This window comes from Rhinoderma darwinii, chromosome 4, assembly GCF_050947455.1.
Source record: "Rhinoderma darwinii isolate aRhiDar2 chromosome 4, aRhiDar2.hap1, whole genome shotgun sequence".
Classification (NCBI taxonomy): domain Eukaryota; kingdom Metazoa; phylum Chordata; class Amphibia; order Anura; family Rhinodermatidae; genus Rhinoderma; species Rhinoderma darwinii.
Genome location: NC_134690.1, coordinates 168,925,628 through 168,953,255, shown reverse-complemented (window position 1 = coordinate 168,953,255; position 27,628 = coordinate 168,925,628). Strand labels below are relative to the sequence as shown.

Here is a 27,628-nt window from a genome sequence, read left to right as displayed (position 1 = left end):
ATCAAGGGGGCACTCCCTCCGTCTGGAAAAAGAAAGGTTCAACCTGCAGAGGCGACAAGCCTTCTTTACTGTGAGAATGGTGAATTTATGGAATAGACTACCGCAGGAGCTGGTCACAGCAGGGACAGTAGATGGCTTTAAAAAAGTCTTAGCTAATTTCCTAGAACAAAAAAATATTAGCTCCTATGTGTAGAAATGTTTTACTTCCCCTTTCCCATCACTTGGTTGGACTTGATGGACATGTGTCTTTTTTCAACCGTACAAATTATGTAACTATGTAACCCAGTCTCCCTTCTCAGAGTGGGTTATCGGAGCTTAGAAATAGGGAATCTCAGAGTATTCAAAATCTAGGGAGACTATACTGCTTCCAACTTCAGCTGAAGTCCAGAGCTTATTACTAAATAAGAGGGGACATTTTTGAATTTTGGACAGGTGTAAGGATCTAAGTGACTTTGACTATGTAATGACGGGGGTGGGGAGACAGACAAGTGAGCCCTAATCTACCCACCACTCAGTCCCTGCCTACTTGCAACGACCCGCCCTAGGCGACGGGGTACAACTGGGCGACGGTCCCTACGCTCAATAAGTGCACGACAGACAAACAGACAAGGGTACACAGAGCTAGGGGGAGAAAGGGGCAGTTGCCCACGGCAAAACCGTGAGCAACAAGAGAAGTGAACAAGCCGAGTCAAACCAGGAGAGTACGAGGTGCCAAACGCAGAGCAGAAGAGTAGTAAACAAGCCGAGTCAAACCAGGAGTGTACGAGGTACCAAACGCAGAGCAGGAGAGTAGTCAGCAAGCCGGGGTCAATATGAAGCAAGGACAATGGTACAAGAAGCTGCAGCAGGGCCAGGAAACCAAACGAGAAGAATCACAAGCAAAGGAGGAACAGGAAAGGCAGGTATAAATAGACAGAGGGCGGGAGCTAGCTCCGTCTGGCCAGGCTGTGATAGGTTCTCCCACTCCTAAGCCTGCCACCCTGAGTGGTGGAAGATGGAGTCAGTCTCACAGACATGGAAGCAGGTGCAGACTGATTATCTATGGGCGTTAACCCCGAAGCTGTGCCTGCCAGATCCTTTACAGACAATGGCCAAATTGCGATGGATAGATCACTGGGTCAGAGCATCTCCAAAACAGCAGGTTTTGTGGGGTGTTCCTGGTATGAATTGGTTAGTGTCTACGAAAAGTGGTCCAGGGAAGGACAACTAATGTACCACCGACAAGGTTTCCGTTGCCCAAGGTTCATTGATGTGTGTGGGGAGCCAAGTATAGCCTCTCTGGTCCAATGTGATGGAAGAGCTACTGTAGGACAAACTGCAAAAATAGTTAATTCTGGATATGATAGAAAGGTGTCAGAACACACATTACATCGCAGCCTGCCACAGACCAGTTACAGTGCTCATGCTGCCCATGCTGACCCTGTCCACTGCCGCAAACGCCCACATTGGACACATGAGCATCAGAACTGGACCATGGAGCAATGGAAGAAGGTGGCCTGGTCTAATAAATCCATCTTCTTTTACATCATGTGGACGGCACGGTGTATGTTCATCACTTACTTAGGAAAGAGATGGCACCAGGATGTACTATGGGAAGAAGGCAAGCCAGCAGAGGCAGTATAATGCTCAGGGCAATGGTCTGCTGGTAATTCTTGGGTCCTGGCATTCATGTTGATGAAACTTTGAAACGTTCCACCTACCTAAACATTGTTGCACACCAAGTACACCCCTTCATGGTAATTGTATTCCCTAATGACAGTGGCCTCTTCCAGCAGTATAATACACCCTGCTACATTGCAAAAATTGTTCAGAAACGGTTTGAGGAACATAATAAAGAGTACAAGGTGTTGACTTGGCCTCTAAATTCCCCAGATCTCAATCTGATTGAGCTTCTGTGGGATGTGCTAGAAAAACAAGTCCGATTCATGGAGCCCCCACCTCACAACTTACAGGATGTCATGTCCATGGCCGCGGGCCGTAAGGCTTGCTCACCTCCTGATGGCCGCAGCCATGGGTCTGCGAGCGCTGGCCCCAGTCTCCTCCTCAGGAGACACCAGCGCTCACTTCCGCTTACCTCAGACGGGTCCCATAGGGTGCGCGCACACGCTCTTGCCTGCACTTGAAGTTAATGTAAAATTAGCCCATGAGCACGCTGGACTATAAGAAGGGCTCAGCCCCTTCCTCCCATGCCTGAGCGTTGTTGTCGTACCCTAAGTTTGTCTAAGCAAATGGTCTCCTAGTGTTTTCCAGTTCCCAGTGTCCCCTGTTCCTGTACCTGTATCCCGTGCTATCTTGTCAAGTGCCGTGCTCAGCTGTAGTCGTGCTGTGCTATATACCACGCCTGTCCTGCTACACCACGCCTGACGTCTGCCTGCTGCCTATGTCCCAGCCGAGCCTGTCATTGCTTCTGTCCGAGCTGCCACAGGTACACTATATGAACTATAGACTGTGACCTGTGTCCTGTTGGCCAGCTGCCATACCATCAAGGCGGTACGAGCCAGTGGGTCCACGCACCCAAACGTGATACAGGACTTTCTAATGTCTTGGGGCCAGATACCACCAGACACATTCAGAGGTCTTGTGATGTCCATGCCTCGATGGGTCAGAGTGGTTTTGGCAGAACAAGTGGAGCCTAGACAATATTAGGCAGGTGCTTTCAATGTTAAAGCTGATCGCTGCATATTTAAATGTTTTTATATTTTGGTCCTCTATTTCTTGATGAGTAAATCCTGTTTAAACTAATTTTTCTTCTTCGCAGTATTACAACATCATCAATAAACACTGCTCAAATGGATAGTCAGAAATAAAAATTGTATTTTAAAATTTATAGCCAAGTTATAAAGGATCCAGGGCCAAACATCACACTGGGAGAAAAGTTATAAGCAATAGTCTCAGTCAGTTTCACACTATGATAGATCCTGCGATTAAAGCTTTAACCCCTTAAGGACCGAGCCATTTTTTATTTTTTCATTTTATTTTCTCCCTCCCCGCGTACCAAGAGCATAAGTTTTTTATTTTTCCATCAATAGAGTGGCATGATGGCTTGTTGTTTGCGGGAGCAGTTGTAGTTTCTAATGGCACCATTTAACGTACCATATAATGTACTGGGAACTGCAAAAAATATTCTTTGCGGGCTGAAATTGGCAAAAAATTTGATTCCTACATTGTTTTTTGTTTTCCGTTTTTACAGCTTTCACCGTTAAAGCGATAAAGACGACAACTTAAGTCTATTCTGTGGCTCAATACAATTACGTTGATACCAAATTTATATATGTTTTTTATATTTTATAATATTTTGTTTCACCACATTCTGAGAGCCATAACTTTTTCATTTTTCCGTGGATTGAGCGGAGTGAGGGCTTATTTTTTGCAAGACGAGCTGTAGTTTTTATTGGTACCATTATTTGTTACTTTTTGGTACTTTATATTAAAAAAAAATGTGCGAGCTAAGGTGACAAAAAAAACAGCGATTTTGGCGGTTTACATTTTTTGTTTTAAATGAAGCAACGGTATATTGTAATATTCTGGACTTTTACGGACGCAGCGATACCAATTTTGTTTATGTTTTTTATTTTTTACATTACTTTAGAGTAAAAAAAAAAAATATTTTAATATATATATATTTTTTCACTACTAATAAGTTTATTAAACTTTTTTTACTCATTTTATTAGTCCCCCTAGGGGACTTGAACCAGCGATCATTAGATACTGATGTATTGCAGTGTATTGTCATTTTCAGAGACTTCTGTTAAGCCGTACCAGAGACACGGCTTAACAGAGGCAGACAAAAGGCAGACAAAAGGCAGACTTTGGGGCCTTCATTAGGCCCCTGGGCTGCCATGACAACCACCTAAACCCCCTGATCGCGGTGTGGAGGCGCCAATGGGCTGTCTGAGGGGGCCGCCCACCTCTTTTCAACACTTCAGATGCAGCTGTCGCGATTGACCGCAGCATTTGAGTGGTTAAAAGGCCAGGAACAGAGCGATCGCTGCATAGACATTAGAGATGAGCAAATCAATTCTAAACAAATCAAATTTGTTTAGAATTTCCCAAAGGTTACGGATTCGGTGAAGTCCAAAACTTTTGGGGTTCGCGGAGTTCGCCGGCCAACATTTTACAAATTAAAAAAAGGAACAGGGAAGAAGAGGAAATAAAAAAAATACCATACTCACTTGGCCTCGCACGCATCCCTGCTGGCCTCCTGAGATGACGTTGTGTTGTTCTATGTGACCGCTGCTGCCAATCACAGCATTGCTACAAAGACCAGGCGAGGTGAGTATGATATTTTTTTTATATTAGGGATGGAATTGCAATTGCCCTGTTTGACTCTCTGATGTCTTCTAAGACTGTATCCAACTTTGATACAGTCCTAGAAAACATCAGGGAGTCACACTGGGCAATTGGGGCACTTGCGATTTGCAGCGAATTTATTTGGACCAAATGGAATTGGACAACCTATTCGATAGAATCGACCCCAAAACAAATTTTGGTAAATTTACTTACCTCTAGTAAACATTATTGAAGGTTACAGAAGTATTGTGATACCAAAAAATTAGAATCACTCCTTTGGCATCTGTTAAAGGACGAGTGTCGCGAAAAAAAATTTTTTTATATCAATTTGCTTTTAGTGTTTTATTAAAAATGTTTTTATTTATTTGTGTGTTTGTGTTTTACTTTTTTTATTTTGTAACTTTTTCTTGTCTATGGGGGCTGCCATTTTTTTTTCCATCTCTGTATGTGTCGATTAACGACACATACAGACATGGAATATGGCACATACAGCCCCATAGTGAATGCGAACGGGGCCAGTTCCATCCACTATGCTGTACGCTGTCTGTGTGGGAACGGCGCATGCGCCGCTCCCACACAGTCCAAATTGAAGGTCTTCGGCCGAGCGACGTCTGGCGCCATTTTCTTGTGGACCGGTAGCCGCGGCCGGACAGTAAGATTACTATTTCCGGTCGCGGCTTCCGGACTTGTGCACTTGGAGCGGAGGGAGCAGACGGAGCGGACAGACCGGAGTGAGCGGCGGCGGCAGGAGCAGGTAAGTTAGGTCTGTGTATGTACGTGTTTTGCTGTGTGTTCACTACTGTATGTAAACCTACTACACTGTGTGTTAGCTCAAAAAATGGCGACACACAGTGTAGGAGGTTTGACCGTTCAATCCCCTCCTTTCTCCTGGCACTAGCCAGGATAAAGGAGGGGAGATTCTGTGAGCTCACTAGAGCGAGTGAGTTTTCTCAAATTTTGCAGCATAAAGCAATGTGGTTGCTTTACCACATGCCGATGCTGCAATTTTGGGAATTGCTCCATCTAGTGCCCAGCACTGGGAAATGTTATAAATTAGAATCTGATTTATAATATTTCCTGACTCGTGAAAAAATTAAAAAAATTAGAACAATGTTTAATCACTTATATACTAACTGTTTAACTAGCGACACATTACCTTTAAAGTGTATTAATATAGTGCAGCTAGACATGTTGTTTGTGTGTGTATTTGGGATTTCCTTCTCTGCTGCTCCCCCAGCCAGGGGCATTGCTATAGGGCAGGGGTCGGGAACCTATGGCTCGCGAGCCAGATATGGCTCTTTTGATGGCCGTATCTGGCTCGCAGACATGAGCTTCATAACCCCCTCCATTTATATTCGTTGTGCTCCGCAGCTCTTACTTCCGCGTTGAACCGTGCATCTTACGTCGTGCTGCCACTGGTGCGCATACGCTGCCAGCAGATTCCATTTACCTCTATGGAGAGAGAGGGAGCAGCGTGACGTAAGATGCAGGGATCAACCCGGTAGTCGGAGCTGCAGAGCACAACGAATATAACTACATATTCGGCAGGTACCGATCGCTGCTAGTTCACTCTTGGGGGGCTTTAAATCAGTTTCTTATACCCCCAAGAGATGATTTAAAAGCCCCCAAGCATGAAATATAGGTGGCAGAAGTCCTTTAATTCCAGGGGAGTCCTGAGGGAGAGGTTTTATTTGGGGAAATGGCTATGTTCACACTGTAGAACAGATTTTATCTGTCGCTGAATCAGCGGCAGATAACATCTGCCGTAATCAAAATTTTCTCTATGCAGATTTCACTGCATTATGCTGATGCTTATTTATATTTACGGGAATGCAATCTGCAGCCCCGTAGAAGTCTATGGGAGTTCCGCCAAATATAGGACACTGCAATAGGTTGAATCGCAGCAGATTCTGCAACTGTGGCATGGATGCAGAATCCACAAGTCTCCATAGACTTCTATGGATAGCAGATAAAATCAGCGCATATTTAAAAAAAAAATCTGCAGTGTGAAAGCAGCCTAATAGTGTCACAGGCCAATCACCGCTAACTGATGCCTGTATACAGCACTTAAGGCAGTGACACCCCGGTGCTTTCCAGGATTGCGGTGGAGGTGATAGGATGTGACATCTTGCACAATCCTATCACAGCCAGCGCTGCAGCCTCCACTATTCCAGGCAGCGGTATACAGGCAGCGGATAGCAGTGATGGGACTGTGACATTAGTGGTGGTCCTCTACTGTTAGAAGCCCACCGCTTCCACCAGGTGTTTTCTAAGACACCCCACGTTTTTGGGTGACAGTAATATAAGACTGTCTTATTCTCAGAGAAACTAGATTTTTGGCACACTTAGGCTCCTATTCACACTGAGGAATGAAGCACTGAAAATTGTACTTCATTCTTCTGTGTTGGCGCGATGAACATGGGCTGTGTATACTGCCCAATTTGAGTGCAGAAATGCTTCTGCGAGTCCTGTGGGCTCCCATTGAGCTCCTCTTGAGCATTTTCATTTCATTTTCTGTAAGACCAACACTTTTAAAAGGGCCACTGACAGATACAATTGCTCCAGCGGTCACTTAGTACACAAAGGAGTGTTCCTCTCTGCTGCACTAAGCCACCGCTGGACCTAAACAATAATTCGCTGTAAAATAATAAAATAGATAATTGACATAACTGACAATGCGTTGTGTGACATGTCCAACATTCCAGCTTCTTTCTTCTGCGAATGCCTCAAAGCTGGCATTCTCTCAACATCAGGTGGGAAGAATGCCAGCTTCCAGTCATGCGCAGGAAAAAGAAGAAGCCAGACTGCTGGACTGATGTCATGCATCGCAAGCTCACAATGTAAGTTATTTATTTAATTTTTTTACTGCTAATTACCATTGTTTCAGTCCAGTTGTGGCTTTATACAGCAGGGAGGAGCATTCCTTGCTGTACTAAGTGAACATTGGAGCGATTGATCTGTCAATGGCCCTTTAAACATATTGTACGGCTCTCGCGGAATTATATTTCAAAATATGTGGCGTTTACGGCTCTCTTAGCCAAAAAGGTTCCTGACCCCTGCTATAGGGGGTGCAGAGGTAGCAGCCACACCCAGGCCCTGGTGCTATGGGGGCTCAAAAGATCTTCTGACACATAAGAAGACAACAGGCATTGCAAGGAGTCACTAATTGGAGTCATGAATCTCCTCACCACTAAGATCACATTTGGAATGCAAGTTAATGAGAAAGAAGGCAAAGCACGGGGGTTGAATGAAGCTTGTCTATGAATAGTAGAAAGAACGGAGAACTGGATGTGTGCGAAAATATGCACTGAAGAAGTGTGCAAGCTGTGCTAGCTACGAAGGGAGCAAAATATCCGGAAACTCAGCTTAGGAAGAGGTATAAATGCCAGTATGATCCAGAAACGTGTAGAAGTCTTTCAAACCCATCAACAAATCAGACAAGTTTATAAAAACATTTCATAAGTCTCTGGACTTTTTCTAGAAGCAGTGCCAACAATCTTCCTTAATTTTAAAGAATATTGTACAAGTTTTATCCCAGTCTTGCTAAAGAGTCTTCCGGATAGGAAAACAGCAGCAGCTCCTAATTTACACGTAGGTCTCAGGTAAAGGTGAGCAGATTTAGAATCTATAGGGGTTCCTACCTCCTAACGCATTATGTTTTTAACGGTATTGCCCTACAAAGCGCTTTTCCTTTCCTTTTCAGTTTTGAGTAACATGTTTTCTTATTCTACCAGAGGGACATCATTCATATTATGCGTAACCGCTTTAAATACAGTCAGGGATCTTTTGCTACTAAGCTTGTCTTGAAATTGTGTTGGCAAAAACTTGTAGTGCTACAAATCAATGACTTTAAAACATCTTTTTATAAGAAAACCAATTACATGAAGAAATGGTGCATGGCTAATTAAAAAATGGAAAACAAAAATAATTCCATGGACAATAATTTCCAAGGAGCAGATATATCCCTAAAAATTAGATATGATACTTTGCAGTCTATGATGATTGGCAGGTTATGTGACACTTTCAGGCCAACTGTCTGAAGACCATGCTCTTTGTAATCTCTAGCTAAACATATATACAAATTAAAAGCATTTTAAATAAAATTTGCACACAATAGTGACTGATACTGTCCAAAGTCACCAAAGACATAATTATATACCCATCTTGGGGTCTTAGGTTTTTAAACCTTCCATTATTATTGTCCTGGCTATCTCACTTAGAAAACTCATCCCATGGCTCCTTGGCTTCTTGCCAGTATGAAATGGAGGTATAAATATACTGACACTCTAGGACTGATGGATATTGTATTATGTATTCTATGGATGGAAGCCAAAGTTAAGGAGGAAGCATACTGTTTTTGGACTGGTATTGCCGACATAATATTGTAGTTTTTCATTGTACTGGTAAATTGATCCATTTTTATAGTAGTAGTATATTTTCGTGTGAAAATATTATAAAAAAAAGTCACTACATTTAAAATGGTTGCATATAACGTCACTAGAACACTGAACTGTTGTCATTTATCGGAAAATGGTCCATGAAATGTAAAGAAGTTAAATAATGAATTTCTTCAATAGCCCTAGGTCAGCAAATGTAAGATGTGATATTACAGGTTCAGTAATTAACTATTTAACAATTAGACTGAATGGATTCAAAGTCTCTAAATCAAAATTGCCTAGCTAAAATCAGAAACTTTTATTTTTTTTGAGGCAGAATAATGAGAAGCTTCTTTTATGGCTCGGAGGTCCTTACAATAGATGATGCTTACAGATTCATATCAATGATATTATTGAGAAGACACTTGACAAAAGAGGTAGAGCAACGATGGTTACACTCAGAATGTAATGTCAGGAATCATAAATTCTGTTATCTGTATGAACTCTGCTCTGTATTTCAGAAAGAACACATTACGTTTTGACTCATTATAAGGTTATTGAGGATCACTAGCTGTGGCCTTAGAACACAATTTCGAACATATAGTGTTATGTCATGAGAATAGTCGTTAAATACTTATACACGTGGTCATGAAATACGTTGCACATCAATAATAGTCCATGAATAAGAATAGAAATGTCTTGCTATACACCGTAATTGTCAGATTATTATATCTTTCTATGCCTTGTCTCTCCTTTGCCAGCTGCGCCAGTGACATTTCAAATAACGAATATTTTAAGATTTTTATTTCAGCTCTCTAATGAAGCCAATACAACAATTTGTCTAAGGAAAAAAAAGCCACAAATCATTGTCATACACAACCTTTACATTGCACTTACAGCTCTGTCCAAACCAAAAACCAGTTTTGCCAGAATTATGCCACGCACTGAAAAAATAACTAGCATTCGGTAAGGTGGCTGGGATAACCTGAGTTCATCAGATGGCCCCTCGCTACATGGAGGCTGCTAAATAAACAATAGAAGTTGTTAGAATATATAAGTACTCCATACTCTAAATCTAACACTATGCAAATTAAAAGAGTTTTCAGGAAGACAAAAAAAAAATAATTTTTTTTTAGGAAATGTGCTTCTCATAGGAAGGAATCAACTTACCCATAAGTTCGTATTAGAAACTTTGCCCCAAGTACCTGCTATATAGCATGTAAACAATGAAGCACTGTTCATGTGCTATAGACCATCACTTGACCATGTCTTCTAATAGCTCTAGTGCTGTACTTACACCGGCCAGTCCCTACACCTGATACCTCACTTCTTTAACCTTTTGCCTGTCTCTCCACCTCTCTGCCCCATACCCCTTTGATGTACCTTCTTCTCTTACCTTCCTGCTCGCTGTCTGGGCTATAAAAAGGTAAAGCAATGCATGTGCAGGGCTGTTCAACTTATTATGCAGATCGTACTTATATGTAAACTGTAAAATGGTGTTCAAGTCTGGTCCTATATTTTAATTAAACTGGTGGTATAGTTGAGTTATCTTTTAACGTATTCAATAAAACAAAGAAAGATGTTATCTTACTAATTAAATTTCTGATGCCTCCTGCTGACTTCATATTCTCTTACACCTGATTCCTGAGCAGTCTTCTACACTCAATAGGAAATGTCTGTAATCACATTTATTTTAAAGGATATGTAAACTTTGAACAAATTTTTTTAAAATAAAACAATGTATTATGGGATTTTAAGCAAGCATTAAATTATTTTTATTTAAAAAAAATAAGAATTTTACTTTTTGAGATACAGTAGAGCTTCAATGTATCCTGCATACATAGAAGCTGTATCTTGCTGTCACAGCTGAATCCATCAGATCAGCAGGACTGATGGCTCGGCTGAGAGCAGGTCCTGCATGTCTCTGACACACAGGAATTAGCTGTTATTGATCACATCTAAGTTCATAAACTTAGATGTGAACGATAACAGCTGGAACTTGTGTGTCAGAGATGAGCCGTCAGTCCTGCAGAACTAATGGATTCAGGTTTTATCGCAAAATACAGCTTCTATGTATACAGAATACATAGAAGCTGCATCTCAAAAAGTTTTTGTTTTTTTTAATATAAACCAAATTAAAACTTGCCTAATATCCCAAAAGACTGAGCAAAAAAATTAAATATTGATGTATTATTGTGCATGTGTACTAAGGACAACCACGGCCTAAAGTTTCTATTATCCAGACCTACTTAAAATAGTCTGTAATTAGTTTCTGCTGCGTCAGTTGAACAGAACATGTCACCCACACGATACATACATTTATAACTGGTCTATTATCTACCACAACATGTCTAATAAAGTTTAAAGTAGAAAATAGGGACATAACTTACATAGCATCTTAGTCACTTGCCTTCTTCGGCTTTTCTCTTGTTGAAGTCTAACATTTTGGTAACTGTCTCCATCTCCACCAGACTTCGCTTCTAAAACCTGCAACATCTTTTCCTTCTTAAGTTGAAGGCCGATTAGTAGGTACAGAATACTGATTGTACCCATTGGTAAGAAGAAAAAAAATATGGTGGTAATCTGAATAATGAGGTTATAAATCCATCTAGGTTTCACCAAAGTACATGTAGCAGAGCCAGGTATTACTCCAAGACCAGGCACGGTCAGGTCATAGATTCCAATTAGGCTGGTGTTAGGAATAGAGCACATAATAGACAAAACCCACACAGTAATGATGACTCTCTTAGCATGGTTCCGGGTTACTACATACTTGGCCCGAAGAGGATGTACCACTGCAATGTATCTCTCCACACTAAGCGCAGTCACATTTAAAATTGAGGCAAAGCAAACGGTCTCAAATAATAGAGTTTTGAATGAGCATCCACCTCTTCCAAAAAGAAAGGGGTAATTACTCCAGAGCTCATAAAGCTCGAGAGGCATACCTAACAAGAGGACCAGTAAATCAGAAATAGCAAGACTAAATAAGTAGTAATTTGTAGGCGTCCTCATGATCTTGTGTTTGATAATCACAATGCAAGTTAAAGTATTCCCCACAGCACCCACTGCAAAGACAAGAAGGTATATCACACAAATTGGGGTAAAGTAGTTTGATTGACGAGGCCCCAGGTACTTGAAAAGAAGTTCTTCCATTGTCAGATTACAATCCATAGGGTTTATATCACAGGAATCCATGCTCTGGTTTACTATACTTTGATTTGAAGTTTCAATTTGGTCAAGACTACGAGCAATATCCTTGTGATGCTGTGAAAATCCCAGGTCTGTGTAGTTGTTTAAGATGTCCGTCATTTCTCACTGTATTATGGCCAAAACTATGAAAAAAAGAAACAGTTTTGCTGTTATACAGTATATTTACAAACATTAAAACAAGTCTAGGTAAATGAACCCCTTAGTGACCACCAATACGCCTTTTTACATTGGTCACTAAGGGGCCTTAGGCTAGGCTGATGCCTTTTCACGTTCACCTAGTCTAAGTCCTGCACGGGTGTCCTGTGCAGGCTGGAGCCGAGGCTCTGCTGTCTGATGACAGCTGAGCTCCTGCTCAAACGCCCGCGATCGAAGTTTACTTCGATCGCGGCTGTTTAACCCGTTAAATTCCGCAGTCAATAGCGACCGCGGCATTTAACTTTGTTTACAGAGGGAGTGAGCTCCCTCTGTCACCCATCGGCGGCCCGCAAATGCAATCGCGGGTCTCCGATGGGGTGTCATGGCAGCCGGGGGCTTGATAAAAGCCCCCAGGTCTGCCCTGGACATATGCCTGTTTGGACGCGCCGGAAGCACGTCCTAACTGATTGCCTGTCAGATTTACACTGACAGGCAATAATGCTCTGGTATACGAAGTATACCAGAGCATTATATCAGCGATCTGAAGATCGCACAGTAAAGTCCCCTAGTAGGACTAGTGAAATAAATAATAAATGTGAAATAAAGATTAATAATAAAAGTTACAGTAAAAAAGTAAATAAAACCATTTTTTTCCATAAAAAGTGGTTTTATTTAGTAAAAGTGTAAAAAATAAATAAAAGTACACATATATGGTATCGCCGCGACCGTAATGACTCCATTAATAAAGTTAATATGTCATTTAAACCGCAAGGTGAACACCGTAAAAAAAAACGCAAAAAACAATGGCGAAATTGCTACTTTTTTCCATTGCCCCCCAAAAAAGTCATAATAAAAATGAATCAATAAGTCCCATGCACCCCAAAACAGTACCAATCAAAACTACGTCTCGTCCCACAGAAAACAAGCCCATAAAATCACTACATTGATGGAAAAATAAAAAAATTACGGCTCTTGGAAAGCGACGATGCAAAAACAAATAATTTTAGTTCAAAAGTGGTTTTATTGTGCAAAAGTCGTAAAACATAAAAAAAACCTCCACATATGTGGTATCGCCGTAATCGTACCGACCCATAGAATAAGGGTAACATGTTATTTACGTCGCACAGTGGACGGCGTCAATTTAAAAACGCATAGAACAATGGCGGAATTTCAGTTTTTTTTTTATAATCCCCCCCAAAAAAGTTAATAAAAGTTAATAAAAAAATAATATGTACCCAAAGATGGTGCTATTAAAAAGTACAACTAATCCCGCAAAAAACAAGTCCTCATACAGCTATGTAGACGAAAAAATAAAAAAGTTATAGCTCTTTGAATGCGACTATAGAAAAACGAATAAAATAGCTTGGTCAATAGGGCCTAAAATGGTCTGGTCACTAAGGGGTTAATAGATGCATTGGGGTCTGGGATAGATAGATAGATAGATAGGTAGATAGATAGATAGATAGATAGATAGATATAGATAGATAGTATTCACCAGCTAAATCAATAGCTTTTTTTCTTGCATTCATAAATGTCAGCACCGCTACAATCAAGTTATTTTTCTGTTTTTTTTAGGAATATACAATGATTGTTTTGTCATTGGAGTTTCAGGCCACATGTCTCCAGCAATCAAACTGTATCAGATTACTGAGAACAGTTGTAGCAGGTTGTATAAACTAAAAAAAAGAAGTGCCAAAAATAGGGAATATATTTAAGGACTTACTAAGCAATGGCTATATATAATATAGTGATCCATGATAAATTGTTATCTTATTTTGGTTAGAGATAAATCCACTCACTTCTGCTTAAATGCTGTACAACAGTTTACACCGGGATTGACTTGCTGATGTATGTAATAAGCTGCAATCCCACTGTTCTCCGGAAGTCCTGTTAAATGATGGCTGAGAACATGACAATTTATATGCAGAGGTCTGTGGGGAAAGAAAACATGCATTTAGTAGTCCCATGGTGCCACATTTCCTATTATAGCTTAGCAAGTAGTATTTACCAAAAATACTTTGGAACAAGCTTCCCTCTGATGTAGTGAAAAACAATAGTAAGTCATTTTAAACATGTCTGGGAAAGACACATAAATTCATCTAGGCTGAAAAAAAATGATCTAAAAAAAGCAATCTTATAAATCAAATAAATAATGAATACTAAAAACATGCAAATCACATAAAATGCGGAGGATTGATGGAAAGGATTCTATGTTTCTATGTTACCACCTTTGACGTGTCACTGCAACAATGGCAGCTGATGTGTAATGGTGTGTAATGCTTGTCACAAATGGGTAACTGCACCCTCTGATATTTTTGTCTGCTCCTAATTTCATACCTATCTGCTTCTTTAAACCAGCTATTGATTGAATAGTCTTAAAGTAATGGACTGTATACAGCAGGCAGTCCTATTCCTGGCCAGTCATTAGGGACATTCTTGAAGAAATTGTCTTGATATTATTATACAACCAAGCACTTTATACTCGCCAGATGTATCTGAAGAAATTGGCTACAAGACCAATATATTCTCTATTATAATGCCTCGACACTATTTCATGAATAACGGATCGTAGCTGTAGAGAGTAAATGTTCAGCTGTAGCAGGAAATATTTTTTTCCACCATTTTTTCCTATGCATAAACAAATCTGAATTTGTACTTGAACATACGTGTAAGGTGGGATATGTCATTGCTTATGCAGAAAAAGTTTTCATTAGGCTGAACATAATTACAGTAGACAATCTAGTGTGCCAGGGTAGTCCTTATATGTTAGCCATTAGTTTCACACAACACTCATCTGCTACACCTAAGCATACTTGTCATTTGCAAATATATTTTCGGAGATTCTGTATAGTTTAGAGTAAATTAGTTTCACAGTCAAAAATAATCTCTCATAGTTTTTGTTCGGATGTAACAACAGCAACTAACAGTTCATAGCAACTTCATAAATATTGATTCCTCCCTAAACCTTATATTGCCGTAGGCCAGTTCTATGAATATTGATTTTCACTAAGCCTTGTATCACCTTCGGGATATCACTTAGTCTCACACAAAATACATTTGTTAAGCCTAGGTACTAACAACTGTTCTATCTTAACTAATAGATATCTTAAGCTAACGGCTGAACTGAATTTGATCTAAAATATATTCACATTAGATGTGTAATAGCTTTTCAATTAGATATTTTCCTTCCAAGAGTGAAAGGTAATGAGGCTATTTTGCTCTGATATTTTTTACATTTCATGAAAATGTTACATTTCTTGAATTTGAGTCGCAAATTGAAAATATATATTTGGGACTTGATTACACTATTCCAATGGTTCTTTGGCAAAAACTAGATATTTGTCAGACGTGTGCCATATTCCCCACCAGGCAAAAATGTAGTGACAAACTTGGGAACCCAGAAATATATAGATCCTATACTATTATACCCTATAAATCTCTATTTGGGTTCAAAATGCAATTTTTTTTATGAAAATTGTCTGCCCTTACTAAACGTTAGGGCATTATAGTTCCCGGTCTTTAAAGAAAAAATGATTGAAGGGGTTTGCCAAGGATAAAAAAAACATAGTTAGGCTTTGTTCACATCTGCGTTGGGGTCCCGTTCTGATGTTCCACCGGAGCTTTCCATCAGAACGGGACCCTGAACAGACACAAACTGACACGAACGGAAACCAGAGGTTTCCGTTTCCATCACCATTGATTTGACAGAGTGCCAAACAGCCCCACTTGTAGAGAGTGTCACACAGCCCCTCTTCTAGAGAGCACCAAATAGCCCCCCTTGTAGAGTGCCACACAGCCCCTCTTGTAGAGAGTGCCACACAGCTCCCTTGTAGAGATTGCCACAAATTCCCCCCATTGTAGATAGTGCCACACAGTCCCCCCTTGTAGATAGTGGCACATAGGCCCCAAAACGGAGAGCAGTAGCTTAACGCTACCGCTCTCCACTCTGCCTGATGTGACTCATATTTAGGAGCAGGTCACGCGGCGGCGGACTGAGTGAGGTCAGTGCCTACCCTTCCCTTTGCACTGCGCATGACCTTTTTGGCGCATGTGTAGTGCAATGTACCGAGAGAATAAGGCTAAATCCCAGACTGTGCTTTTTTCTGCTGGACACTATGGACGGCAGAAAAAAGCACCTGAAAAGCAATGACTATTGCTACTGAGAATCCTGTAACATCTTTGTCACTTACACTTTAAATCACCTTCTCACTTATGAGAAATGGAAGCCACTGAGAATTAAGGTGGAAGGAGATGATTTGCACTCATGGAATGGAACCACGGAAATCCCAAACCTGCAATTACAGTTTATTGAACTAGGAATTGTAACAGCATAATCATGACTTGAGCATCAGCTTGCACCGTTCATTTACAACCTGATCTCTAGGGCTTATCTTATGCTCTAGCCATTGTGCTTTTCTTATGGGAACCAGAAATAGCTATTTGCTGAGAAAACACCAGTATACAGTATGAACAGCGAATACGTGTTCACTGTTCTAAACTCAAACAAGATTGTGATTTGGCTCCATGACCTGCCAGTGCGTGGTGTCTTTGGGAGATGTAAAGTGTTATATTTTGGGGTTCCTCTTCACCCTCCATTTATTCTTATAAATGTCTTCCTCTCGATCTATTTAGTCTTTACAGTTTTGGTTGTGACTTTGTATTTATACATAGAGAAATCTTTGGATTTGAAACGTGAACGCTAATGGATTGACTCACATTTATGTAAATAGAATAACTATATATGTCTTTATTAATCCATTTCCCATAACTGTAATGTACACAGTTCCCTTACTTTTCCTTAATGCATGTTGCTATCACTCTACTTCCGGTACTGATAGAAGCTGGTATCTCGCCTGTCTACAATGTACACAGAAATGTCTCCACTGCAGTCATTCTCCTTTGTGTAACAAGAAGGTCACATGAGTGTTCTTAATAAAGCAAACAGCTATTGTTTTATCATTTTCTTCATAATGTTATTTACTACCATATTTTATGTGGAAAATTAAATCATACCCAATTTTAACCAAACCACACCCGGTCCAGCCTTCTCAAGGTCAAGGGTTTGTTATGCCAAAACATGAGAATTCTTGTGTGGTTTGGCTCGGATATATCAGAGACAACGTTTAGCCCTGTCCCCTTTTGTCCACTCCTAATAGTAGTATTTTTCTACTAGCAGGTAAAGTCCGGGCCATAATTACAGCTCATGCTGCCCTAGTCACTGAGCCTGAATACGCCCCCATTAACCTCTTGAGGATACAGCAAGTTTGGGCCTTGAGGACACAGTAATATTTTAATTTTTTCATCACTGCCTACTGAGACCAAGAACTTTTTAATATTTACATTGACGTAGCCGTATAAGGGCTTGTATTTTGAAGACGAGTTATGTTTTTGAATGGCACAATTTTGGGGTACATATAATGTATTTCTTAGGGGGAACAGAAAAAAACAAGTGAATCTGTTTGATGGGTTTTGCTTTATGGCATTCATCGTGTGGTATAAAGGACATGTTAACTTTATTTTGCAAATCAGTAAGATTACGTTTTTGTGTTGCCATATTCTGAGACCCATAACTTTTTTATTTTTCCGTCCATGGAGCTTGGTGAGGGCTTGTTTTTGCAGAACAAACTGTAGTGTTCATTTTGGCTTACATACAACTTATTTTTATCATTTTTTATTCCGTTTTTAGTGAGGTAATAAACAAAAAATAATAAAAATTCAGGCACTTTTTAGGGCATTCATCGTGTGGGATAAATAACGCGTTAGTTTTATAGTACAGGCCGTTACGTTTGCCACGTTACCAATTTTGTGTACTTTTTTATATTTTTTTTATGTGATAGATAAATGAGTCCACATACTCGGACCAGGGCATGCCGCAATGTTTTGCGGGTACTCCCCATTCCTCAAGCGCTCACGGTGAAGGCCCCCTGAAATGTTGCGGCAGTGCCTGGTCCGAGGGCATGGAAGTAAATGCCTTAGCGTGGACTGCTTTATTCATTGATTCTATATATAAAGTCTTAAATATACAGCAAAACAAAGTGTGTACATTTATATCATTTGGAATTTTGCATTGGTGGTGGCGTAGAGCCGCTGTTACACAAGCTGTGATACATGTCCGCTGAATAGTAGAAGTGCGCAACAATCTATACTATTTGGAGAATAACAGTTCAATTACATTGAAAGAGATATCCTTGTAAGAGACTCTATAGGGAGATTTAGAATCATACACAATCTATTGTTACCTTTACTGTAATGCATTATAATGAAATTACATGAAAAAAAATTGTGTACACATTTAATATAGAGGTGCATTTACATTTGGCATTTCAGTGAATGTCAAGCTGTGGTTTTAAATATTATATTTACTTTAGATATTCAGTCTTAGCTTTGACTTATTAGCTCATTGCTATAATCTGTGACTGCAGCTTAGTTGCATTACCTATAGAGAGACAGGTACTCTGGACTGTACTATATCATCAGATGCTCTGTCCCTGAACTATGCTTTACACTGCAGCTCTATTTGGTCCCATTGGCTGCCATATATAGGCACAAGCTCAGAAGGATATCAGATCATGAAGAGACAATTTCCTTTATAGTACAATAGAATGATTATAAACTATAAGCAGATAAAGCAGGGCCGGTGTCTGCACCCGGAAAACCTGGGGGCCACTTCAGGTTGCCATTTTTTTTTTTTTACCTACCAATATGACAGCCAGCCGAGAGTGGCCTGAAGTCTCAGGGGGATTAAGGATTCGTGAGACAGCAGTCGTCTCCTTTGAATTGAAAACAATGGCGAAGCAGAGGGCCATTGGCTCCCTGTCCCGCCATTTACTCTCCTAGGCTATAGGCTGGTTAGGCCTTTGGTACATGAGACACCAGGAGAATGGTGATAATATAAGCGGTCTGGCTCAGGCAGCACAATGACGTCACTGCATCCTGCTGCCTGCACCGTTTTGCTGTACGCACAGAGAGGAAGTAGTCCCAACTAGTTGTGGAAATGGGGTTATGTGAGTAGAAGTTTTAGTTTTTTTCAGGGGTGCAAAGGGGCACTGGTAATGGGGGACACACTACAAAAGAGGGCATTATTACTGAGTAGTGCATAAAAGGCGGCATTATTACTGAGTTTAGGGATACAAAGAAACATTATTACTTAGGGGCATAAAAGGGGGCATTATTATTGAGTGGAGGCATAAAAGGGGCATTATTACTGGATTTCGCATAAAAGGGGGTATTAGTACCAAGTGGGAAAATATAATAGAGGAATTATTTTAGAGTGGGGCATAAAATGGAGCTTTAGTTCTGAATGGGGGCTCAATGGGGGGCACTATTACTGTTTGTTGCACTAAGAGGAGCACTATTACTATGTGGGGCCTAAAAGGGCACTATTACTGTGTGGTGGAAATAAAAGCAGCACTTACTGTGTGGGGCATTTAAAGTGGCACAATCACTGGGTGGGCTCTAAAGGGGGACACTATTGCTGTGTGGAGGAAATAAAAGTGTCACTTAACTGTGTGGGGTCCAAAATTGAAGTTGCTATTACTGTGTGGGGCACCAAGGATCCTCATGGCGGTTTTGGCCAAATGAAGTAGAAAAGGGACTGTGAAAGATCCCAGTCAGAGTCACTGGATTTATCTGTACTGTATTCACTTATATAGTCTGCAGACCACCTATGAAGAACTATCTAGTCACTGTATGGTGGTAACATTTTTATCATGTATTTTATGCAGTAACAGCATGGTAGTATTATTCAGTCACTATGTAGTGACCACTACCATGTGGTCATGGTGTAACGGTATTATTTGGCCCTTATATAGTGTTATTATTGGTAATGTTGGTCATGATATAATGGGAATTGTTCAGTAACATTTTGACGTACCAGTATGATAGTAATACGTATGTATGGTGATAATATTTTCTCCTTGTATAATGGTATTATTTGGTAACTGTAGGACTGTATTATTTAAAGGTATATTATCATACATAGATTAGTGCTTTCAAGTGGCAACTCTGTAGGCCCAACAGTTCTTATTTTTTATTATAAAGTACAGTATATCCAGGGACAATTTACCTGTCAGGTGTTATAAATGTTTTTTTGTTTTGTTTTTTTGGAGGAGCAAAACATATCTCTTGTGAGAACAAAAGGATTTGGAATGTTGAAATTCCAATTGCCCCACCCTCCTTTCTCTTGACATCTGCTATCGCGGGAGAGTCGGGACACCCCCATACACGTTAGATGGTCAACTAGTCTGGTGGGTTTGTCCGACATTCATAAAATGTGTGACCACCTTTCAGTAGCACTGGTTACAGTATTACATAGGTGAAATTTTTGACAATATCTAAAATACATGCAGTTTCACTGAGAATCTATTGCTCAAGTGCCCACATAAACCTGGAGCCGTCCCTGATCGACAGGTGGCTGTTACACATATAATAAGGCAAAAAGACTACAGATCTGCTATGAGGTAATAAGGCATGCTTTTGTGTGTAAATTAAAAAATTTACAATCATGCGAGATAAAAATGTTAAAGTGGCTTTGCCATTTTCATGATAATTGATGTTACAAAGCCCTAGTAGTTCTATATTTTATATGTATGTATGTATGTATGTATGTATGTATATGTGTATATATACATATATATATATATATATATACACAGTGAAGGAAATAAGTATTCGATCCCTTGCTGATTTTGTAAGTTTGCCCACTGTCGAAGTCATGAACAGTCTAGAATTTTTAGGCTAGGTTAATTTTACCAGTGAGAGCTAGATTATATAAAAAAAAAAAAGAAAATCACATAGTCAAAATTATATATATTTATTTGCATTGTGCACAGAGAAATAAGTATTTGATCCCCTACCAACCATTAAGAGTTCAGCCTCCTCCAGACCAGTTACACGCTCCAAATCAACTTGGTGCCTGCATTAAAGACAGCTGTCTTAAATGGTCAACTGTATAAAAGACTCCTGTCCACAGACTCAATTAATCAGTCTGACTCTAACCTCTACAACATGGGCAAGACCAAAGAGCTTTCTAAGGATGTCAGGGACAAGATCATAGACCTGCACAAGGCTGGAATGGGCTACAAAACCATAAGTAAGACGCTGGGTGAGAAGGAGACAACTGTTGGCGCAATAGTAAGAAAATGAAAGACATACAAAATTACTGTCAATCGACATCGATCTGGGGCTCCATGCAAAATCTCACCTTGTGGGGTATCCTTGATCCTGAGGAAGGTGAGAGCTCAGCCGAAAACTACACGGGTGGAACTTGTTAATGATCTCAAGGCAGCTGGGACCACAGTCACCAAGAAAACCATTGGTAACACATTACGCCGTAATGGATTAAAATCCTGCAGTGCCCGCAAGGTTCCCCTGCTCAAGAAGGCACATATACAGGCCCATCTGAAGTTTGCAAATGAACATCTGGATGATTCTGAGAGTGATTGGGAGGAGGTGCTGTGGTCAGATGAGTCTAAAATTGAGCTCTTTGGCATTAACTCAACTCGCCGTGTTTGGAGTAAGAGAAATGCTGCCTATGACCCAAAGAACACCGTCCCCACTGTCAAGCATGGAGGTGGAAACATTATGTTTTGGGGGTGTTTCTCTGCTAAGGGCACAGGACTACTTCACCGCATCAATGGGAGAATGGATGGAGCCATGTACCGTCAAATCCTGAGTGACAACCTCCTTCCCTCCACCAGGACATTAAAAATGGCTCCTGGCTGGGTCTTCCAGCACGACAATGACCTGAAACATACAGCCAAGGCAACAAAGGAGTGGCTCAAAAAGAAGCACATTAAGGTCATGGAGTGGCCTAGCCAGTCTCCAGACCTTAATCCCATCGAAAATTTATGGAGGGAACTGAAGATCCGAGTTGCCATGCGACAGCCTCGAAATCGTAATGATATACAGATGATCTGCAAAGAGGAGTGGGCCTAAATTCCATCTAACATGTGTGCAAACCTCATCATCAACTACAAGAAACGTCTGACTGCTGTGCTTGCCAACAAGGGTTTTGCCACCAAGTATTAAGTCTTGTTTGGCAAAGGGATCAAATACTTATTTCTCTGTGCACAATGCAAATAAATATATATAATTTTGACTATGTGATTTTCAGTTTTTTTTTTAATATAATCTATCTCTCACTGGTAAAATTAACCTAGCCTAAAAATTCTAGACTGTTCATGACTTTGACAGTGGGCAAACTTACAAAATCAGCAAGGGATCAAATACTTATTTTCTTCACTGTATATATACTATAATAAGCACCCAGCGCTTTCAGTAGCACTGGTTACAGTATTACATAGGTGACATTTTTGACAATATCTAAAATACATGCAGTTTCACTGAGAATCTATTGCTCAAGTGCCCACATAAACCTGGAGCCGTCCCTGATCGACAGGTGGCTGTTACACATATAATAAGGCAAAAAGACTACAGATCTGCTATGAGGTAATAAGGCATGCTTTTGTGTGTAAATTAAAAAATTTACATTCATGCGAGATAAAAATGTTAAAGTGGCTTTGCCATTTTCATGATAATTGATGTTACAAAGCCCTAGTAGTTCTATATCTTATATGTATGTATGTATGTATATGTGTATATATACATATATATATATATACAGTGAAGGAAATAAGTATTCGATCCCTTGCTGATTTTGTAAGTTTGCCCACTGTCGAAGTCATGAACAGTCTAGAATTTTTAGGCTAGGTTAATTTTACCAGTGAGAGATAGATTATATTTTAAAAAAAAAGAAAATCACATAGTCAAAATTATATATATTTATTTGCATTGTGCACAGAGAAATAAGTATTTGATCCCCTACCAACCATTAAGAGTTCAGCCTCCTCCAGACCAGTTACACGCTCCAAATCAACTTGGTGCCTGCATTAAAGACAGCTGTCTTAAATGGTCAGCTGCAGGGGCGTAGCTAGAGGCTCATGGGCCCCGATGCAAAAATTCCTACTGGGCCCCCCCCCCGCAAACTTCTCATGGCCGACGGTCCGCTTTCAGCTGCATCGCTGGGTCTCCTAAGTGACCCAACAATGCAGCACTAGCAGCCGGGGGCGTCACTAAGGCTGGGTTCACACACACTATTTACGGACGTAATTCGGGCGTTTTAGCATTGAATTACGTCCGAAAATGCGGCTCAAAAGCGTCGGCAAACATCTGCCCATTCATTTGAATGGGTTTTACGATGTTCTGTGCCGACGGTCATTTTTTTTTACGCACCGCTGTCAAAAGGCGGCGCGTAAAAAAGACGCCCGCGTCAAAGAAGTGCCTGTCACTTCTTCAGACGTAAATGGAGCCGTTTTCCATGGACTCCATAGAAAACCAGCTCCAATTACTTCCGTAATGGACGCAGCGAAAGACGCCAGCACATGCCATTACGGCTGAAATTACGGTGCTGTTTTCTCCTGAAAACAGCACCGTAATTTCAGCCGTAACAGACGCTGCCATGTGAACATACCCTCAGGGCTTAAAATGTCCGGGAAATAGCCCCAATACATATGTGTCCGCCCAAAAAAAAGTGTGTATATGAGACAGCATAGCATATCTATAGCACTACGACCCTATAAACTATGGATAGGATTAGATACAGTGGCTGAGCAGACAGTATCACACATGATAGGATTAGATACAGTGGCTCAGAAGGCAGTATCACACATGATAGGATTAGATACAGTGGCCCAGCAGACAGTATCACACATGATAGAATTAGATACAGTGGCTCAGCAGACAGTACCACACATGATAGGATTAGATACAGTGGCTCAGCAGACAGTACCACACATGATAGGATTAGATACAGTGGCTCAGAAGGCAGTATCACACATGATAGGATTAGATACAGTGGCTCAGCAGACAGTACCACACATGATAGGATTAGATACAGTGGCTCAGCACAGTATCACACATGATAGGATTAGATACAGTGGCTCAGCAGACAGTACCACACATGATAGGATTAGATACAGTGGCTCAGAAGGCAGTATCACACATGATAGGATTAGATACAGTGGCTCAGCAGACAGTATCACACATGATCGGATTAGATATAGGGCCCAGCAGACAGTATCACACAAGATACGATTAGATACAGGGCCCAGCAGACAGTATCACACATGATTGGATTAGATACACAGCTCAGCAGACAGTATCACACATGATTGGATTAGATACATGGCCCAGCACGCTGACATTGCAGCTCCAGCGCTGGACCCAGGACAGGTAAGAATAATAATTTTGCTTCTTTATGGGTTACTGATTATTTTTGTGTGTGTTTTTTTTACAGGTTCGGTTGTTGGACTTCGGATTCGAGGACTTCAATGACGGCGTTTTTTTTATTCTCAATAAAATGGTTAATGTGGGTTGTGGTTTTTTATTTCAATAAAATATTTTTTCTATGTGCTTGTATCTTTTTAAACTTTATTATTACCGCCTTAGTAATGGCCGCTGGCTCATTGACAACCTCCATTACTAAGGCGGGGCTTAATGTTAGCCGGTGCAGAGGCTACACTAACCCCCATTATTACCCCGGTACCCACCGCCCCCAGGGGTACTGGGAAGAGCCGGGTACGAACCAGTACCCAACCATCTATAGTGACGGGCAGGCACAGGGGTGGCCGCAGGCTGGTAGTATTAGGCTGGGGAAGGCCAAAACAAGTGGCCCTTCCCACCCTTGTAATGCTGCCTGCTGCTGCTGTGTTGTATCTGGCTGGTTATGAAAATTGGGGGGGACCCGACATCGTTCTTTCCAAATTTTTTTTTTAAATGACGTGGCGTCCCCCCCATTTTTCATAACCAGCCAGATACAATAAAGCAGCAGCAGCCTAGCATCACCAGGGTGGGAAGGGCCACTGTTTTTGGCCTTTCCCCTCCTGATAATACCAGCCTGCGGCCACCCCAGTGGCCGACCATCAGTACAGATGGTCAGGTACTGGATTGTACCCGGCTCTTCCCAGCACCCCTGGTGGCGGTGGGTACCGGGGTAATAAAGGGGGTTAGTGTTAGCCTCTGCACCGGCTAACACTAAGCCCCGCCTTAGCAATGGATGCTGTCAATCAGCCGGCGGCCATTACTAAGGCGGTAGTAATATAGTTTAAAAAAAAAACACAGACATAGAAAAAATATTTTATTGAAATAAAAAAAAAACACACACAGCCCTCATTAACCATTTTATTAATAAAAAAAAAAGCCGTCATCTAAGTAGTCCTGGAATCCGCCGTAGTCCAACGACCGAACCTGTTAGAAAACACACAAAAAATGATTAGTAACACATGTGTTAGGGTATGTGCACACACACTAATTACGTCCATAATTGACGACGTATTTCGGCCGCAAGTACCGGACCGAACACAGTGCAGGGAGCCGGGCTCCTAGCGTCGTACTTATGTACTGTCCCGTACTGAAAACATGATTACAGTACGGGACAGTTGTCCTGCAGCGAGGCAGCGACTCCTAGCATCGTACATAACTATGATGCTAGGAGCCCGGCTCCCTGCACTGTGTTCGGTCCGGTACTTGCGGCCGAAATACGTCCATCAATTACAGACGTAATTAGTGTCTGTGCACATACCCTAAGGCTTAGATACAGGGCCCATGTGTGATACTGTCTGTGGGACCCTGTATCTAAGCCTACCACAAGGTAGGCTTAGATACAGGGTCCAGCAGACAGTAATCTTATACAGTATAAGATTACTGTGTGCTGGGGCCCTGTATCTAAACCTACAGTGTGGTAGGCTTAGATACAGGGCCCAGCAGACAGGATCACGCATGGGCCATGTATCTAAGCCTACCATGTGATTGGCTTAGATACAGGGCCCAGCAGACAGGATCACACAATCTGTGATCCTGTCTCATGGGCCCCCTAAGCCTGCTACATCGTAGGCTTAGGGGTTGTGCAGTCCCTAAACATTGATGGCCTATCCACAGGATAGGCCATCAATAGCTGATGTGTCGCCCGGGACCCGCAAATCAGCTGTTTTGAAGGGGCCGCAGCACTCGTACATGTCACTACTTGCTCACACTGTGAATCGCCGACACCGATTCACAGTGTGACCGGAATGAAGGGGAGCAGCTCTCGTACGAGTGCTGCGGCCCCTTCAAAACAGCTGATTGGCGGGTCCCGGGAGTCGGACCCCGCCAGTCAGGGCTAACCTTACCTTCCTCTTCGGCCGTGGCGGGAGTTCTGTCGTCTCGATGCTGTGCGCGGCACATAGCGCTGTGACGTCATGCGCTGCGCACAGCGCTTGACGTCAGGACCTCCGCTGCGATCCGGAACCAGGAAGGTAAGTAAAGTATGTTACTATAGTAACAGGGGCCCGCGGCCCGAGTTACTATAGTAACTTTTTATTGATGTGGTGCGGGGGGGCCGTGGGCCCCCCTGGCTTCGGGGCCCGGTCGCAATTGCGACCGCTGCGACCCCTATAGCTACGCCAGTGGTCAGCTGTATAAAAGACTCCTGTCCACAGACTCAATTAATCAGTCTGACTCTAACCTCTACAACATGGGCAAGACCAAAGAGCTTTCTAAGGATGTCAGGGACAAGATCATAGACCTGCACAAGGCTGGAATGGGCTACAAAACCATAAGTAAGACGCTGGGTGAGAAGGAGACAACTGTTGGCGCAATAGTAAGAAAATGAAAGACATACAAAATGACTGTCAATCGACATCGATCTGGGGCCCCATGCAAAATCTCACCTTGTGGGGTATCCTTGATCCTGAGGAAGGTGAGAGCTCAGCCGAAAACTACACGGGTGGAACTTGTTAATGATCTCAAGGCAGCTGGGACCACAGTCACCAAGAAAACCATTGGTAACACATTACGCCGTAATGGATTAAAATCCTGCAGTGCCCGCAAGGTCCCCCTGCTCAAGAAGGCACATGTACAGGCCCGTCTGAAGTTTGCAAATGAACATCTGGATGATTCTGAGAGTGATTGGGAGGAGGTGCTGTGGTCAGATGAGTCTAAAATTGAGCTCTTTGGCATTAACTCAACTCGCCGTGTTTGGAGTAAGAGAAATGCTGCCTATGACCCAAAGAACACCGTCCCCACTGTCAAGCATGGAGGTGGAAACATTATGTTTTGGGGGTGTTTCTCTGCTAAGGGCACAGGACTACTTCACCGCATCAATGGGAGAATGGATGGAGCCATGTACCGTCAAATCCTGAGTGACAACCTCCTTCCCTCCACCAGGACATTAAAAATGGCTCCTGGCTGGGTCTTCCAGCACGACAATGACCTGAAACATACAGCCAAGGCAACAAAGGAGTGGCTCAAAAAGAAGCACATTAAGGTCATGGAGTGGCCTAGCCAGTCTCCAGAACTTAATCCAATCGAAAATTTATGGGGGGAACTGAAGATCCGAGTTGCCATGCGACAGCCTCGAAATCGTAATGATATACAGATGATCTGCAAAGAGGAGTGGGTCTAAATTCCATCTAACATGTGTGCAAACCTCATCATCAACTACAAGAAACGTCTGACTGCTGTGCTTGCCAACAAGGGTTTTGCCACCAAGTATTAAGTCTTGTTTGGCAAAGGGATCAAATACTTATTTCTCTGTGCACAATGCAAATAAATATATATAATTTTGACTATGTGATTTTCAG

The 27,628-nt window shown here is 41.6% G+C and overlaps 1 protein-coding gene across 1 annotated transcript in view; it reads right to left on the bottom strand.

Moving 5' to 3' along the window:
- NMUR1 (neuromedin U receptor 1) overlaps window positions 1-27,628 on the bottom strand; it is a 111,039-nt gene that overhangs the window by 75,706 nt on the left and 7,705 nt on the right. The window contains exons 2-3 of the mRNA XM_075861834.1: window positions 13,811-13,942; window positions 11,057-11,998 (exon numbers count right to left, since the gene is read on the bottom strand). Coding sequence (XP_075717949.1) covers window positions 11,057-11,975 — 919 coding nt within the window. The 5' untranslated portion in view covers window positions 11,976-11,998; window positions 13,811-13,942. The remainder of the gene's footprint in view (window positions 1-11,056; window positions 11,999-13,810; window positions 13,943-27,628) is intronic.